This window comes from Dysidea avara, chromosome 10, assembly GCF_963678975.1.
Source record: "Dysidea avara chromosome 10, odDysAvar1.4, whole genome shotgun sequence".
Taxonomy (NCBI): Eukaryota; Metazoa; Porifera; class Demospongiae; order Dictyoceratida; family Dysideidae; genus Dysidea; species Dysidea avara.
Window position 1 is genome coordinate 7,117,545 of NC_089281.1, and position 17,049 is coordinate 7,134,593.

At 38.1% G+C, this 17,049-nt stretch overlaps 2 protein-coding genes and 1 long non-coding RNA gene across 3 annotated transcripts; 2 read left to right on the forward strand and 1 right to left on the reverse strand.

Annotated features, from left to right (window-relative positions):
- Positions 1–42: 42 nt before the first annotated feature.
- On the forward strand, positions 43–4,882 carry LOC136268240 (acetyl-coenzyme A synthetase 2-like, mitochondrial). The gene is made up of 14 exons (XM_066063521.1): positions 43–293; positions 436–532; positions 899–1,098; positions 1,177–1,355; positions 1,404–1,556; positions 1,793–1,940; positions 2,951–3,088; positions 3,479–3,571; positions 3,623–3,735; positions 3,787–3,913; positions 4,196–4,323; positions 4,376–4,439; positions 4,497–4,618; positions 4,672–4,882. Exons 1-14 carry the CDS (start codon positions 92–94, stop codon positions 4,840–4,842), a joined length of 1,935 nt encoding a protein of 644 aa, XP_065919593.1. The 5' UTR covers positions 43–91; the 3' UTR covers positions 4,843–4,882.
- On the reverse strand, positions 4,672–5,868 carry LOC136268243 (uncharacterized). Its single transcript, XR_010706952.1, has 3 exons — positions 5,768–5,868; positions 5,152–5,290; positions 4,672–5,094 (listed from the first exon to the last, which is right to left on the reverse strand). It is a non-coding gene; the product is annotated as an uncharacterized lncRNA (long non-coding RNA).
- On the forward strand, positions 5,832–16,742 carry LOC136268241 (lysosomal cobalamin transporter ABCD4-like). Its single transcript, XM_066063522.1, has 22 exons — positions 5,832–6,024; positions 6,086–6,198; positions 6,254–6,381; positions 6,430–6,566; positions 6,616–6,732; positions 6,789–6,914; positions 6,962–7,012; positions 7,297–7,339; positions 9,650–9,701; positions 9,759–9,883; positions 10,585–10,676; positions 10,791–10,892; positions 10,946–11,019; positions 11,123–11,176; positions 11,231–11,287; positions 11,581–11,672; positions 14,982–15,057; positions 15,823–15,872; positions 15,925–15,977; positions 16,276–16,352; positions 16,403–16,518; positions 16,572–16,742. Exons 1-22 carry the CDS (start codon positions 5,891–5,893, stop codon positions 16,623–16,625), a joined length of 1,923 nt encoding a protein of 640 aa, XP_065919594.1. The 5' UTR covers positions 5,832–5,890; the 3' UTR covers positions 16,626–16,742.
- The last annotated feature ends 307 nt before the right edge of the window (positions 16,743–17,049 follow it).

Below are 17,049 nucleotides of genomic sequence, written 5' to 3' on the forward strand. Positions count from 1 at the left end.
TACTTAAAGTATATGATAAAGGTTAAACTTTTAAGGTTACATTTGTACAAAGTTATACGGATTTTTTTACGGCCGTAAACGTTATTGCTCGATGGCGGTACCGATAGAGCCTCACTTTGTAGACTCCAACCATGACGCGTTATACGCTGAAAGTGTTAACAACCCGGACCGATTCTGGGGTACTCTGGCCAGGAAACGGCTGCGCTGGATAAAGGACTTCGATACGGTCAAGGATTGTGATTTGAAACTTGGAAAGATTAGCTGGTTTTTAGGCGGAAAACTGAACGTTTCAGGTGAGCTGAGAAGCATACTATGAACCTCGCTATGAAAGCATCAACTCTACACACTCAACTAGCTAAAGTTTTAATTGCTAGGAATATTGGGGCTGCAATTAATTGGCACATTGAGATTTTTTCACTATAAAATTTGCTTTAGACAATTGCCTGGACAGACAAGTTGAGCAACATCCAGACCGTGTTGCATTTATTTGGGAAAAAGATAAGACAGGTGACCATGAAACAATAACATACAAGTAAGTCGATTGAATTTGTATTATGTGTGTGTATGAGTTGTTGGTGAATATAGTGTTAACTGACAGTTATACAATTTTTCTTAGATAAGGTTTCTTGTGATATCTGTTTTTAATTTTAGTTACTATGAAGTAGTAAGCAGCTGAGTTTTTTCTTATAATCAGCTCCTGAACCAGCTGAAAATTTTGTAGCAGCTGGTTGTTGACATCCTTGTGACAAGTCGTGGGTTTCATTGGTTGTAGCAAGCCTTGTACTACCGTATAATCTTGTTAACATTTAGGCAGCATTGAGCCTGTTTGCAGTAAAGTATCTTTGGAGAGTGATACCTTAGTGTATTTATTATGAAAATCTTAATAATTGACGCACAGGCAAATGTTAGAGATGACATGTCAAGTTGCTAATACTTTTAAGCAGTATGGGGTTGTGAAAGGCGATCGGGTTGCCGTCTACATGCCCATGACACCTCTCCTAGCTGCAGTGATGTTGGCATGTGCACGTATCGGAGCTGTCCACAGTGTGGTGTTTGCAGGATTTAGTGCTGAAGCTTTGAAGAGTAGAATATTAGATGGTAAGTGCACATAACTTTACTGCTTTTTATATTGTTTTCACATTGTTATTGTAATTATGGGATTGTTGTTTTTACCAGCTTCTTGTAAGATTGTGGTGACAGCAGATCAGGGTATTAGAGGAGGAAAGGCTATTGAGCTGAAGAAGACAGTCGATAGTGCAGTAGCTGGTTGTGACTGTGTCAAGAACGTGTTTGTAATGCACCGAACTGGAGTACAAGTGCCATGGGTGGATGGACGGGATGTTCACTTAGAAGAGGTGCAGTGAATTTCTGAATACACTTTGAGTATTTAAATACACATATAGGCGATGAAGCAGCAGCCTACTACTTGCCCAGTGGAGCCACTTGATAGTGAAGATCCACTATTTATGCTATACACATCTGGGAGTACAGGAAAGCCCAAGGGTCTTGTACATACACAAGCTGGATACTTGCTATATGCTGGAATGACAATAGAGGTATGTAATATGGAATGTCTTAACAACAGAACCTCTTTTGCAAAAAAACAAAAAGAAAACAAAAACATTAGGATCAGCTTTCATTCTTTTCAGATATAAAATACAAATTCTGTGACACTCTCAACACTAGCTAGGTGTAGTGTCACCCTTTCATGAGTTAAGTTGAATGGACAATGAAAAATTTTTGTGTAGAGAAAGCTTTTTGAAGTATGGACTGTTGTTTCTCTTACTTGCAGCACGTGTTTGATTATCGTCCTGGTGATGTGTTTGCTTGTGTGGCTGATATTGGATGGATAACGGGTCACACTTATGTCGTGTATGGTCCACTGGGGATTGGTGCAACATGTGTATTATTTGAGAGCACTCCAGTTTATCCTGACGCAGGTTAGTATAGTAAAGCCACATCAATTTGATTAGTTGTTTCACGGGCCTGACTGACCCACTTTTTTTATTAAAATAAATTTTCGTGGAAACTCAAGCTCTAGAAATTCCTAGCACAAAAATTAACTTTTGCTTGTGAAATAGCTAATCAAGTGTACAGTAGCTTGTGTGGTGTATACGTATGCGTAGTGGATAGTGTGTGTGCGTGTGCGTGTGCATGCATGTGTCTACAGCTGCATGACATTGTGTCTGTTTGTGCATTCATATGTGTGTTATGTTGCATTGCATGTGCATATTATTATTATTATTAGAGCTTCCACAGTGGCCAGTACTGAAGGTCTGACAGCAACATGTGCTGCAGCCTTTGGATTACCTAACCTAACAAAAAATGGGACTATATATCAGCAAGAGTTCATAATATATATACTGAGAAGAGTATCCTACTCTCATATACCCCTGTAGAAGGGCGTATCGTGAAGTTATGATGTAGCACTTCTGAGTTCGCCCATTTTTCTTTGTATAATTAATGATGTCATTAGTTGAACAGGGTATCGATTGAACGCGTGCCTAACAACGTCGCTAGCAACCGAATTTTCTCCAGCTCTAAGCGTTTCTCACCGAATTACAATCGTTCCTTCATGGGGTAAGACCACTTCGTAGGTGTTTCTTGCTAAGCCATTCGCGAATACTGCTATCCTGAGTGTTGCGAGTGTGAAATGGTGCTAACGATTCTTGCACTTTTATGGCTGCATATATGTCACAAACTGCAACATCTTGTCGTTACATCATAACTTCACGATACTCCCTTCTATAGGGGTATATGAGAGTAGGATACTCTCCTCAGTATATATATTATGAACTCTTGATATCAGGCAGAGGCTCCTGTTGTACACCATTAATTTAGCATGTGTGTGTTTGCTGTTCTCCTAGTACAAATCACCTGAAATACAGCAGTGCTTGCTAACTAACTAATACAGTAGTTACCTAGTACAACACAATGTGTTCCATTCCAGGTCGTTACTGGGAGATGGTGGATCGGCTGAAAATCACTCAGTTCTACACTGCACCCACAGCCCTCAGGTTGTTGATCAAGTGTGGGAATGAACATGTGACCCCATACAATCGAGACACTCTACGGGTACTGGGATGTGGTGAGTGTGTCTGTGTGCGTGCGTGCGTGTATGTGCCATGCGTGTACCTTATAATGGGTTGTTTTCAAGGGACATTTTTACAAAGCTGAAATTTTCAATTGTCTTTGGCCTATGTATCTATGTAACTAGCTATCTTAGTACTAATGATTTGTGAATTTTTACATATCAAGTCATTTACAGAATAAATCCCTTTTGAAAGTAACACCTTTTCAGACAACTTGAAATATCAAAACCACAGAGATATTACAGTTTACCTTGGGACCAACCAGTAGTGTCCTTATCAAACCAAGAAGTAAAATAATTGTATGTAATTGTCTGAATCATGAAGGTTGCCCTCATTTTCAAGTATTCATATTACACATGTAAATGTATATATATATATATTTGTAGTTGGTGAGCCACTGAACTGGACAGCATGGAAATGGTACCACAGTACTGTTGGCAGTGATAAGTGTACTGTAGTAGACACGTGGTTTCAAACAGGTGAGTTCTATTATTCTGTGAGAATGTCATATATACCCAGTTGTTTTCCAGAAACCGGTGGTATTGCAATCACACCGCGACCATCTTCAGACCACTCCACACCCAAACCTGGGTTCCCTATGTCTCCGTTCTTTGGAGTGGAACCAGTATTATACAGTAAAGAGGTATGGACTTGTTTCTCATGACATTTTAATTGTCACTGCTGTTGTTTTCAGGGTGAGCTATTAAAGGGTAATGACATCACTGGTCACTTGTGCATCAACGAGCCCATGCCGGGAATGGCTCGTACCATCTATGGAGACCACCAGCGGTTCATTGATACCTATTATAAGCCACACCCTGGTATGCACATGTTTTAAGCTACACCCTGATATGTCCTGATACCTATTATAAGCCGTATGCACGTGTTTCAAGCTACACCCTGATACCTACTCTAAGCCACACCCTGGTATGCACATGTTTTAAACTACACCCTTATATGTACTGATACCTATTGTAAGCCACAGCTTATTTACCGATGATAAGCCACACCCTGATGTGTATTGTAAGAATATCTATTGCAAGTGGTACATACCATGCATAAGCTTTGCTCTCCATTGATACAGTCCACATGTCATGTTATAGGAGTGTATTTCACTGGAGATGGAGCTTACCGTGATGCTGATGGTCACTACCAAATCACTGGCAGAGTGGATGATGTGATCAATGCTAAGGGCCACAGGCTGGGAACAGCTGAAGTAGAAAGTGCCATGGTAGGATGTTACGTTTGGCTGACACACTAGAAGTATTTACATTTCACACTAGAACAAAGACCACAGAATTGCTGAATCAGCTGTAGTTGGATACCCTCACGAAATATTCGGAGAAGGTAAAGAGAAATGGATGATTACTGTTTTACCTAAAAATGTGATATAATTTTCTGCAGGAGTGTTTGCCTTCCTTATACTAAAGGATGGAGTCAAGGATGATGAAAAAGTAATCTTTGAAGACTTGGAGAAACTAGTTAGAAAGTGGATTGCAGCTTTTGCTGTGCCCAATGTCTTTCTAGTAAGTGTTTACAATCTGTTACTAAATTGTCACATTATTATCTGTTTATCTAGATTGTGCCTGGCTTGCCCAAGACACGCTCTGGTAAAATAATGAGAAGGATTTTACGTAAAGTGGCAGCAAGCGAGTACGACCAATTAGGTGATGTATCGACACTTGCTAACCCAAGCATAGTAGAAGAAATCAAAGCTAAACACATGTTACTGACTAGCAAAGAACAGTAATATATTTTATACAGAAATATATATATATATTTATGAAGAACATCTGGGGAAGAATGGTTGGGGAAGGTTTAATTTAGCAGAGGCCAAGGGGGGCACAGCTTACTAGGTAAATTATATTATTTGCAGGATGTAGAGTAAAATAATCTGCTTTCAGAACACTACCAAACAGATTGTATATATTTTAAAATTTCAATCAGTTTTTTTTTTTTTTTGGTCAATATACAAGTCTTGCAATGCCCAAGCTTGCCATACCTGTAAATAAAAGAACACAAGTAATATTAAAAAGTATACTAAGATCTTAGACCTCACCAATTCCAATAAATGCATACCAGTGACGGTTTTTATTGCCAGGCGGGAGTCGGCTCCTCTCGTAGAAGGCATAACATGTGACAGCAAATGATACACCACATCCGACTATCTTACACTCAATACAATCAGATGGTCTGTCCTAATAACAACCATTTGGATGAAAAAGTGAATCACCTACTGTGAGCTATAGAAAGTATGTTACTGGAATTTAGCTACACAGAAAGGAAATTGTGGATAGGAATGTAACAATTCTTTGACACAAGATTTTGAACGACATGAATCCTGGGTGTAACCTCATTTCAGTGCAATTATATCTTATGCAGTTACATCATGAAAAGGATTGGTTAATTTGCACTCAGGCGTATATGTGCAAAAGTCTAAAATCAGTTGATGCGCAGGAAATAATATGGTTTTCAACCCAACATAATTATTTCCTATAATAGATGACATGTGTAATTGCATATTTACAAATACAACTAGCTGTATTTATAATTCACACGTTGTGTATTTAAATACTTTTGATGTATTATATCACCTACAAGTTAGCACTAATGTTACAACGACACAATAGGTGTGTTGTGCATTACAAAACTGCAAAACAGCAACATTGACTTACCTTCATTTAACAAAACGGACCAGGATATTACCGCATACTTATAATATACCGGTATATAAAAGCGCATGCTCCACAGGGTGACACACACGTGCAAGCTCTCGTGCTACGAATGAGCTGTGGAGAATGGAGAAGGCGGGCGAAATGGATGAGCAGCGAATACCACTTCTTGTTAGCGACTCAGACACCGAGCTACAGTTTCCAGAGGAATTTACTGAGCGTATAGAGCAGAAGAATTTGAAAAGAACCACCAAACGAGGGTAAGCGAACTTGAATCACCTGCACGCAGCTGCCTGGGTTTATGTAAACTCTCTTGTACAGGTTTGATTTGTTATTTTTAAAGCGGTTTTTCATGATTTCCAAGTTGATGTTTCCTTGCTTGCTATCCAAGACATTGCTGTTCTTTCTGTTTCTGATATTCGTCAAGATAGCTGGTAGGAAGCGGACTGGTACGTATCACAACTTAACAGGTTTTGTTTACTTTTACAGAGGAAGTAAATATCTCAAACACAGGACGAATCACTGGTGACTTTTATCTAGCAATAGACACCAAAAATAGATCCGAATTCAAACGCACACTGCTGTTTGCATCCTTGGTCACTTTTTTCACAGCTGTGGTAAGAAAAGTGGAGTCTGACATTTTATTAATGTCTTGAACCGTTTAGTGTAAGAGTGCTTCATTGTTTGTGAGTGGAATATTACACGTTCGTTGGAGGGGACTTATCACAAAAGCTATACACAATTGCTACTTTATTGACATCAACTATTTTGTCATAAACAGCAACAAAGACATCGATAATCCGTGAGTGTTTTTTTTAGGACCGTATGGTTAGCTGGTTTATGTATTTTAGTGATCAACGAATCACTCAAGATGTTGACCGATTTTGTGACCAACTCAGCCAGGCCATGCCAGACTTGGTGATTGCTCCACTAGTAGTAGCTTTCTATACTTATCAGACTACTAAGAAGTAGGCACACTACGTAGTACGTGACAGAAAGTAAATTCTGTTGGATATCTCTTTAGTGTTGGTTATGAGAGCCCTCTACTGATATTTGGATTTTTCCTGATAAGCACGGTGCTTAACAAGTTTTTGATTAGTCCAATTGCTTCACTGGTATTCAAACAAGAAGCTAAAGAAGGAGACTTCAGGTATTAGAGGTGGTTGCTGTGCAGAGGTTGACATTAGTTTGTGGCAGGTTTCATCATGTCCAAGTCAGGAACAAGTCCGAATCACTTGCCCTTTATCGGTTAGTGTTGTTGGTTTGTTGTGGAAAGGGTACAGGCATAGTGAACAGGCATAGTGAACATGTATGTGTGTGTGAAACAATAAACTTGTTCATGATTTATTATTAATTTAACCTTTTGCCTTATTTGGGTTGCACTAACTCTAGGACCACAGAGGATAATGCATAACCTGTAAAATATCCCAACTGTTATGTTGTAGTTAGTTGGCACAAACCTGTTTAGTGTACATTCATGTCCTGTGTGGTTGTGTATGGAAACTTGTACTCTGTGTTGTGTTGTGTATTAGTGGAGGAAGTGCTGTACTTGCTAAAGGTGATAAACTGTTACAGGTAAGGAACTGAGTTGTACATGTGTTGTTTAACTGCATGTGTACAAATGGTATAGTAATGACATGTTTATTTGTGTGTGTAAACTCCTGGTCTCTACCTACGCGAGGTTCCACTGTATGTATGTTTGTAGTGTGTGTGTGTGTGTACGCGTGTGTGCGTGCGTCTACGTTGGAACCTCTGTTTAATGAACACTTTGGAGCAACCTCTTTAGGCAAAATTTTACTGTTATTAGGGGTTGTCCTTTTTTTAAAGGTAAACTTGTGTTCAGAAACTTGAGTAGTTAATGCACCGTGTCATTTACAGGGAGGGTCTTTTAGAATAGGTTTTACTGTATGCATATAACATGTGTGCTTGTACAAGGAACCTGTGTATAATGATCACCTTCGTGCCAGAAAGTTTTGGCCTGTATGTACAGGTGGCTGTTATAGAGAAAAACCTGGCATTTAGTGGTGATGACTTCTGTAAATAGACAATTGTGACTGTCTCAAAACCGGTCACAAGTATTAAGTTATGTGCCATTCAGGGCTCAAAAGTAGAAAGGAAATTTACAGCAGAAATCATTATCCAATACCACAGAGTTGTACAGCCACATGCATCCATCTCTTGGTTGGCCAGGGCTCTATCAAGGCCCCAAACCACTTGTTTGACTAGCCAGTGAGCTTGGAAAAAGCTGTCACTGGAACTTACCTCACACAGGTACAGATTTAATAATACAAGCCCACTACAGTGTAACAATTTTGTGGCTAGTGACATTTCAGTACTATTAGTGGCTTTCTGTATGAAATACAATTACTGCTGATGGAATTCGACAGCTGTTAGCACATGGTTTCACGCCTTGTAGTGCTTATGGGCTCCTGGTGATACTTGTGGGCTAATGTAGCATAGACGTAGCAAGATATTTTTAGATAGGGAAGCTCTGTTCCAGCAGTGTGCCAGCATGCAAAGCATGTCCCTAGGGGGGTCTGGAGGCATGCCCCCACTGGACTTTCTGAGATCAGTTCTGAAGGCTATTTTGCGCACGGACTCTATCAGAACAACTGACTGTTTTATTAGAGTATCTTGCAAACTAAAATTAGAAAATCAATAGGGACTCCAGAGGGACTCCAGCCCCCCCAAGGTTGCTACACCTATGTTCACTTTTTTTTGTAACATTATGACTGGTGAACCTGCGCATATCACATTTAGAAGAAAGAATGGTGCCAAGCTTATTATTTTTGTCTGAGTACTCGCCGCAATTATCAATTACTGAAATAGTGAAGTAGCCATGACGCTTCGTATCAACGCCTTTCACTGTCTACGAAGATAAATGGAAGAGAAAGAGAGCATAGGTAAGTCCATGAAGCATGCTTTGTATGTACTGCAGTATATCAAAAGGCACCTGTTAGGCCAAAGCAACATCAAATAATGAAAAAATCAAGCCTGTAGCTTTAGCCGTTATTGAGTTACACTTGTCTTAAGGCATCAGTTAGTCAGAAAATTCCCCTGAATAATTAAATATATTATATATATATATATATATATATAGCAACGTTTCAGGTCATATTGAAGGTACTGTGAGGCTGGTTTTAGGGTGGCATTTTTGGCCAGACCTTCATGATCACTAATATACAGTACACGGTACTATCGTACTGTATGATACAGTGATTCTTAGGCAAATTTTTGGCTGGTCATTGTGTGATTAAACAGGTGACTGCTTAATGCAGACCACAATGCATACATTTGTACGGGAAAATATTTGTGACCTTGTGACAATGGTCATTATACAAACGTGACCACTTAAATTCAAGTGACCATTAATTCAGGTTCCATTAGTCTTACCCCCACACCACGAGGGTCTGATGACACGCAATAAAAAGGATTGGCTGTAAAACAATATATAATATATGACATCACATATTATGTCATTGTGAGGCGTGAGCTCAATCTTTAATGATGATATAGTGTTGCTTAGGACCCATGATGCTATGGTAAAGAAGCTCTGGTAGGCTGTCACCAGTAAAGGAGTCAGTGAAAGTGAATTCTAGTCGCATGAAAGTATACAAATGATTGATGACTGATGAATTCCTGTCATATGATATACATCACTGCCAAGAGTTTGTATTGTGTGTCACCAGACCCTTGTGGTCTGGGAGCGAGAATAAGGTTCCGCTATATGCAGTGAAAACTTTTCATATTACACTGAATTGAAGACTCGACAGAAAATCAAGTGGCAAAACAGTTTGCTCCTTGTTTCATGCATAATCCTAAAGTACCTGTGGTTTTGTATACGTGTGCATGTGTGTACATACATATCAATTATCTCACTTATAGAAACTACTGCGTGCAATGTTGAATGTGGTTCACTGGAGTTTGCCATTAAATTGTAAGTGAACACACCGTATTGTGGAGATGCTACTGGCGTCATGTGCACCCTCAACAGTGTCTATCAACATATTTGACTACTTGAGTACTCCAGTAATATTTGGTATACTGGGACTAGAGGTGCTTTATTTTGACCGATACGCAGCACTTACAGCACCTGAACTAGCAGCTGCCATTAGTGAAGTACAGTTGTCTATTTTGTGTGTATTGTGTCTTGACTCAGTGCAGTGATCATTGCTTCCTTTGGTTACCATGTTGCATTATATGAATGTAGAATATTTCATTATAGAACTGTGTAGAGTACTTGTATTGTCAGTTTAGTTTAGATAACTCGATACGTATTTGTAACCTAGTCTTTACAGGTTAGTTTGTTAGATAGGTCACCTAGCAGAGCTTATATAGTGCTTAGGCCATACTAGATTGATCTTATGTTTCAGGTATTTTTACCCTATAGTAACATGAGCCACAATAGTGGTTTCATAACAGGATGTTTTTGTTTTTTTTTGCAAAAAAAATGCCTACAAACCACCTTGAAAAACATCCTCCTTCATCTATATTATCACCCCACTGATTCCTTGTGGCTTTTTAGTATATAGTGACCTGGCAGGTGAGGTCGAATTTTCTTGAATCATTCTCAGCTACATTTGATTGTTCTATTAGACTGCTCTGTACAGTGGACTCTCCGTGTCTCAAGAAATGGTAAAAGTGTTCAAATTATTGCCTCTGACTGTTGGACAATTACAGGAGTCTAGAGCATTTTATACAACTAACATCGCAGGATTTTGTAACAACACTGGGCTGCTGTATCTGTGAAACATAAAATTAATTTGTAGTGTAATTCAACAGGAATTTATTGTATATGGAAATATCTTATCTCACTATAGAATACATTCTTCTCTCTCTATTTGCTCAACTCATTCTCAAGACTAACAGACTTGGCAGTTAACTTCTCTGACATTGCAGGTTACACCCACAGGTAATTCATGAAATATGTAAATATATCTGATTAAATTTGTTATGGTAAAGCACAAGATGCTAGTATGATTTTACAGTAAATGTATTTAACCTCTGGATTTGTGTATTTATTTAGGATAGGTGAATTACTGGAGAGTTTAGAAATAATTGAGCGCAGTAGAAAATTGAAGGAAAAGCCAGTTTATATCGCTGCTACATGTAAATCTCCACCAAGCTCGTGAGTGTTCAGTTTTATATTAAGAAGGTGGTGTGATTTTGACTGGTCTTCAGGCCTGATAAACAAGCCTTGATCACTACAAGTCTGTCATTGGCACCTCCAGGATGGGATTTACCATTAATTAGAGGTACGTATTTGAAATAATTTTCCTTTGATTTTAAACTTTTCTATAATTGGTATTTTGCTTTCGTTATAGATTATTTACTTTAAATATATTTTTTTACTGTTAGATTTGAATTTCGTGTGGAAAAAGGACGAGTGTGTGTTATTGTATGGACCAGTTGGTATGTGTATCATTTGTGCTGATAATAATTTTGTTGAGTGTGGCTATATACTAGGTAGCGGCAAAAGTTCTCTCGTTCGTGTATTCGGTGGACTATGGCAGCCATTTGCAGGTATGAGTCATAAGTTATTTTGTAAGGAATAGTTGTACTATAGTTTGGCTTTCTCAATTTCATGAAATAATTTTTCAGTAAGATTCCTGTAACTTTTGAGTCCCTTCAAATTGCTAATGACAAAACCATTATCAACATACGATATGATATGCTGTGCCCCTTGTATCTCAACTGCACTAAAGTCAGCACCGTAAGGAAAGTATAATTTTATTAGCAATGATCCAGCATTATTCTTGTATGCAATACAGTATGTATGTACTGTGGCATGGTAGTACTTTATCTTTTATTGATAGGTTTTTGTGATTTGTTGGTGGATATCGGTAACACTGGAGTGATGTTCTTACCACAGCAGCCATTCCTCATTACTGGCTCTCTTACCGAACAGGTGAAATTTTTGTGAACTCTTCTAGTATAATTTTAGAATTTTAAGGGGTAATCGAAATAAAGGTAATGAAGTTGCCTACACATGCAGCTATACTAGTGTACGTTTTATCAAATTCAATTTTTATCAATTAACAAATGCTTTGGCAAGCGTAATTTACTGTAGATAAGGCTATGAGGTTGATTTCTTCACTGCTCACACCACTAATTTCCATAAATTTATTGTAGAGGTGCGTCTTGTACTGTTCCTTGTGTGTAATGCTGTATAACAAGCGGGGCATAGTGGAAAATGATGCGAAGTATAAGGAAAAATTAGAAATTTTACATTTGACTTTGAGATCATAGCAATGAATCTACACCTCTAGTGGACGTTTATTCAGTCATGGCTATACTGTTGTCTTATCTACTAAAATTTAAAATTTCTTGCAATTGTTATAAGTGTAGTTTCTGTTTCAATGTCACAGTTACTATTACAAATGAATACCATTCTAGCATATGCTATCGGGGGGGGGGGGGGGGGGGGGAGTACAACACGTGTCACGTGTACTAGTAAAAGAGTTGCTACATCAGATAACATTTCATGTGAGCCCAATAGGTCCTGTACATTATACGGATGGTGAGGATCACCAGGGATTAAGTGATATTCAGGTTCTGTTTTATCTGTACTTTACAGTGATGTGAATTTTGCGACTATAAATGGTTCCAGTACAGTGGAACCTCAGTTATCTGAACCCCTTGGAACCAGGGGTAGTCCATAAGTCTGAAAAGTCCATATCTCTGAAACTGTGTATAAATAAGCTTAAAATAGCACAAAAAAACATTTTCAAAAAATTTAATATTGTTAATTACCCTAATAGAACAGTCACTACTCTAATAGAGCAGTCTTTTCCATAGTTCGGTTAACCGAGAATCTGGATAAGTGGGGTCTGGATAGCTGAGGTTCCACTGTAGACTTAAAGTACAGTAGGACCTCCATTATCCGAACACCTTTGTGTCAACTAAATCATAAAAGTGTCCAGATAAGTGAATTTGTTCGGATAACTGAAGCCCATACATTTATATACAGAGCTCTGTTGAAATACTCTAATAGAACATACACCTGTGACAAAATATTCTAATAGAACATACACCTGTTGACAAAATACCCTAATAGAACAGTCACCACTACTGTTCGGATAATCGAGGTCCTACTGTAATAATGAAGAATGGTAGTCACGGACTTCCCACGAAGGGTTACAACAAGCTTTTAATGACCATATACAATCATTCTTGCCTGATATGCCACTATGCAACAGTTTTCACCACATAGTTCTTTAACCCTTTATTACTGAATGGCTAATATATTGCCAAAAAACGCATGTTACGGGTGCCCTTTATAAATAGACCCATAACTCCTTCATCCTAAGGACTACGAAGTTGAAATAACCACCAATTTGTTGAGTAGGCCCAGGCGTTTCTAATAAAATTTAACGCGAAGCAATAAGAACGAGTACATGCTTGTCGCCCCCCCCCTCCCCTGATATGCTATTATGCAACAGTTTTCACCACATAGTTCTTTAATTGAGCAGAACTAACTTGTAGTTGGAGTGCATGTGCACAAATTATAAAGCTTCTCGGATGGTTTACAAGTCTATTGTACATTAGAAGATCTAGATATTGAAGAGTTAAATTTATATATAGAGCCTTTAACATATGGTTTAGTAAGGAAGTAGAAATGATTGAGATCAAAACAAGTTTAAATTGCCTTGTTCTCAGCATAGTTCTCCCAGTGATATGACGATAATTAGAAGCATCATCATCTAGTTTTAACAAGTAGAAGGAAAAATTAGGAAATTTAAGCTGGATTAGGGATCAAAGAACAAAAAAGCAGGGAAACAAGGGAACAGCTGAAAGTTGTGAAACAAGGGAGGTTGCATATACCTGATATACCTGTAGATATACTAGTGGACATCTAATCCCTACTCTTCAGTCTATAACCATGACTGAATTAGGAATTACATGTCCACTAGTATATCTGCAGGTATAGGTAACCTCCCTTGTTTCACAACTTTCAGCTGTAGGCATACGTACATTATGCCGGAATAATTTTTGGAATAATTGGTGATAAAAAGAATCAGGAATAATTCCGGAATAATAGGGTGATCTTCCGGAATAATAGGGTGATCTTCCGGAATAATTAATTAGAATTCACACATTTTTCGTGTAGTATCGCAGAAAAATTTGTAAGGGAACATCCATAATCATTGCTGCACAAAATTGGGCAAAAGATCGAGATACTCTAATAGAGCAGTCACTCATCCTAATAGAACAGTCAGACAAGTTTAGTTCGATCTTTGGGCATAGTTTTTATGCTGCAGAAGAATATCCATTTGACTTTTACAATTCCAGGAATTACTCCAGGAATATTTGGGAATAATAGGTGAATAAAAAAAGAATTTCCAGAAAGATAATAGGTAATTTAAAAAGCATAATGTACTCAAGCCTATTCAACTGTTCCCTTGTTTCCCTGCTTTTTTGTTCTTTGATCCCTAATCCAGCTTAAAATTCCTAATTTTTCCTTCTACTTATTTAATAACACAATTATGACAACTGAATCCACGTGTACCACATTAAAAGAAAGAATGGCTCCAGGCATTCCATAAAATAATTTTGCATCTAAACATGATCAATTACGCACTGAAAAGTGAGGTGGCCATTACGCTTTGTTTGTAGCTATGCTCCGCTCGTTACATAGCATTACAAACTTCTTTGCAATGAATCCAGTCGCTATGGAAAATTCAGGCAAAAACCATGACACAGCCAGAGGGAAGCCGTATCGCGCTATCGCAAATTGACACCTTGCGTTGTCAGCGAAAAGAACTAGAACACAAAGGAGGACAAAGGTAAGTCCATGATACGTGCATTGTAAGTACTGCGGTTGGCGAAAAGGTACGTCTCAGGACGAAGCAACGTCGAACAGTGGAAGAATCAAGCCCGTAGCCTTACCCATTGTTGAGTTATGCTTGGCTGAAGGCATCAGTTAGTTAGTTAGAATAAAATTCTGTTAAATAGAAAAAAATTTAAATTCTGTAGAAACTTGTTGGAAGGGTTTGGGGTCACTCTGAAGGCATTTTTTGGGCTTGGCTATGCCTAACCAATACTGCCAAGCTGTTATGAAGGAATTTGAGGCTGTTTTAGGGTGATATTTTTGGACAAAAACTGCATGATCCCTAATATACAGTACTATGATAGTGCATTTCACATTTGTATGCATGATATATCTATTTGCTTTGTGGAGCCCAATATTTTAAACGTAAAATCTGATTGGCTATAGATCATCTTTCCTCATCAAATGAACAAAGACAAGATGATAGAAAATGATTTTGGTACAGTGAACAGCGTTTATAGAGGTGAGTGTACAATGCATTACACCAAGAGTTGATAATATGAGAGACAGGAAAGTGTCTAACGTCGTAACACAGTGATTGTAGAAGTCCTTTGCACATAATGTAGTAAATGTGAGCATTTAATCACAAAAACCATGAACAGACATCCAAACATATCAGAGAGCATGTCTGAAAGCTTTAAATATAAACTCCTTGAGAACCATGTTTGATGAAACAATGACACAAACATTGCTTTGAATTTCAGCTGTGTTAAGAGTTGTTCTCAGACATGTTATCAAAAACAATCAAAACTTTTGAGCTTATTGTAATCTACCTGTGAAGTAGTATTGTCCATTGTATATCCTTGATCAGTCATAGGTAATTTGCTGGTTCAGTTGGATAAAAAGCCTTCTAACATTTTTGAACATTCATCACTGTGTGGCTAAATTAGTTAATGAAATATGTGACCTGCTAAGCAAAAACTCGACTTGTTTGCATTTTCCTCAAACTTCATTTTATGACACAAGGTGGGCATGTGATATCTCAAATACAAGACATCCAGACTAATCATGGCTTTCCTTCAGATAATCCACTTCAACCCCCATTCTGCATTTATTTCTTACAGGACTTTACAGTCTTCTCTCTCATATTGTTAACTCTTGTCTACACGATTGATTTGAAAGCAGAAAAGTCTATTGGACCTCTATGGTTTATTCTCACATACATGTGTGATACACATAATATCTCATGCAGCCGCAGCATAACATTATTATGTATTGTGTTTGGTAGAGGTTCACTGGGAAGAGAGACTAACAGAGGCAGTGAGAATGGCTGCACTAGTGAGAAATTGTTAATACAGGAAAAAATATTAATTTGTGTTTATTAAATTAGGTGCCACTTAGGGACAGGATAGGAGGCATGAACTCTCCACTAGAGGGTAACTGGTGAGTGTGTTTGTGTGCGTGCGTGCGTGCGTGCGTGCGTGCGTGCGTGCGTGCGTGCGTGCGTGCGTGCGTGCGTGCGTGCGTGTGTGTGTGCATGGTGTGTGTGTGTGTCTACATGTGGGCATGTGTGAGTTCAGAATCTATATAAGTTAGAAATATATAGAGTTCAGGATGCTATAAAATTCAGGAATCTATCAAGTTTAAAGTTTTAGAAATTTTTATACTTCAGGATATATATAGGGAATGGTTTAATATTATTAGACAATGGTAATTTGAGACTACTTCTTCCTTTTCCAAGGTATAACATCCTGTCTCCTGGACAAATGCAGCAAGTTGCTTTTGCTCGCCTGTTTTATCACAGACCTCCTTTTGCCAGTAAGTCAGTAATAATCCTATACATGTAACTAGATTTTGTACTTGTATAGTTCTCGATGAAGCATCTAGTTTTCTCAGTGAAAAACTAGAATTGGAATTCTATACTGAACTAAAAGAACTTGGCATCACATTTCTTAGTGTTGGCCATCGATCATCATTGAATAAGGTTTTGTTGTGTTAATTCAGTTGCTTTATTTGTTTAAAATACAACTCCAACAGTTTCATGACCATTTTCTCAGCTTTGACGGATCAGGAGACTGGACTTACAAGTAGATACACTTCAGTGATCATCAAACTTCAATCATAAATGACTACTTTTTATTTCATGAACAGTGAACACTTAATACATGTATTTATATCATCTTCATAAGGGTATTCACCAAGTGAAAATTACTATGACAAGTTTGCTTGTTTCTTTCATAAGATATAGCCACCAAAAGACCACACATCATTGTTGGGACTAAATTATTCCATAAGGACCAGAAAATTGAAGATCAGCAAAACCACTGGATCCAAAACTGCAACCACCCCACCTTATGCATCTGATACTCTCCAGTACTTTGCTGCGTATTATGTGTGGACCTAAATGTAGTTGCATTGGTTACCTTGTATTAGTTGCTGTGTTAGTTATAAAGTTACAGCTGTGTCATCAAGAGATTGTGATACTTGCATCATTAAGAGCATATGATGGCAGGTG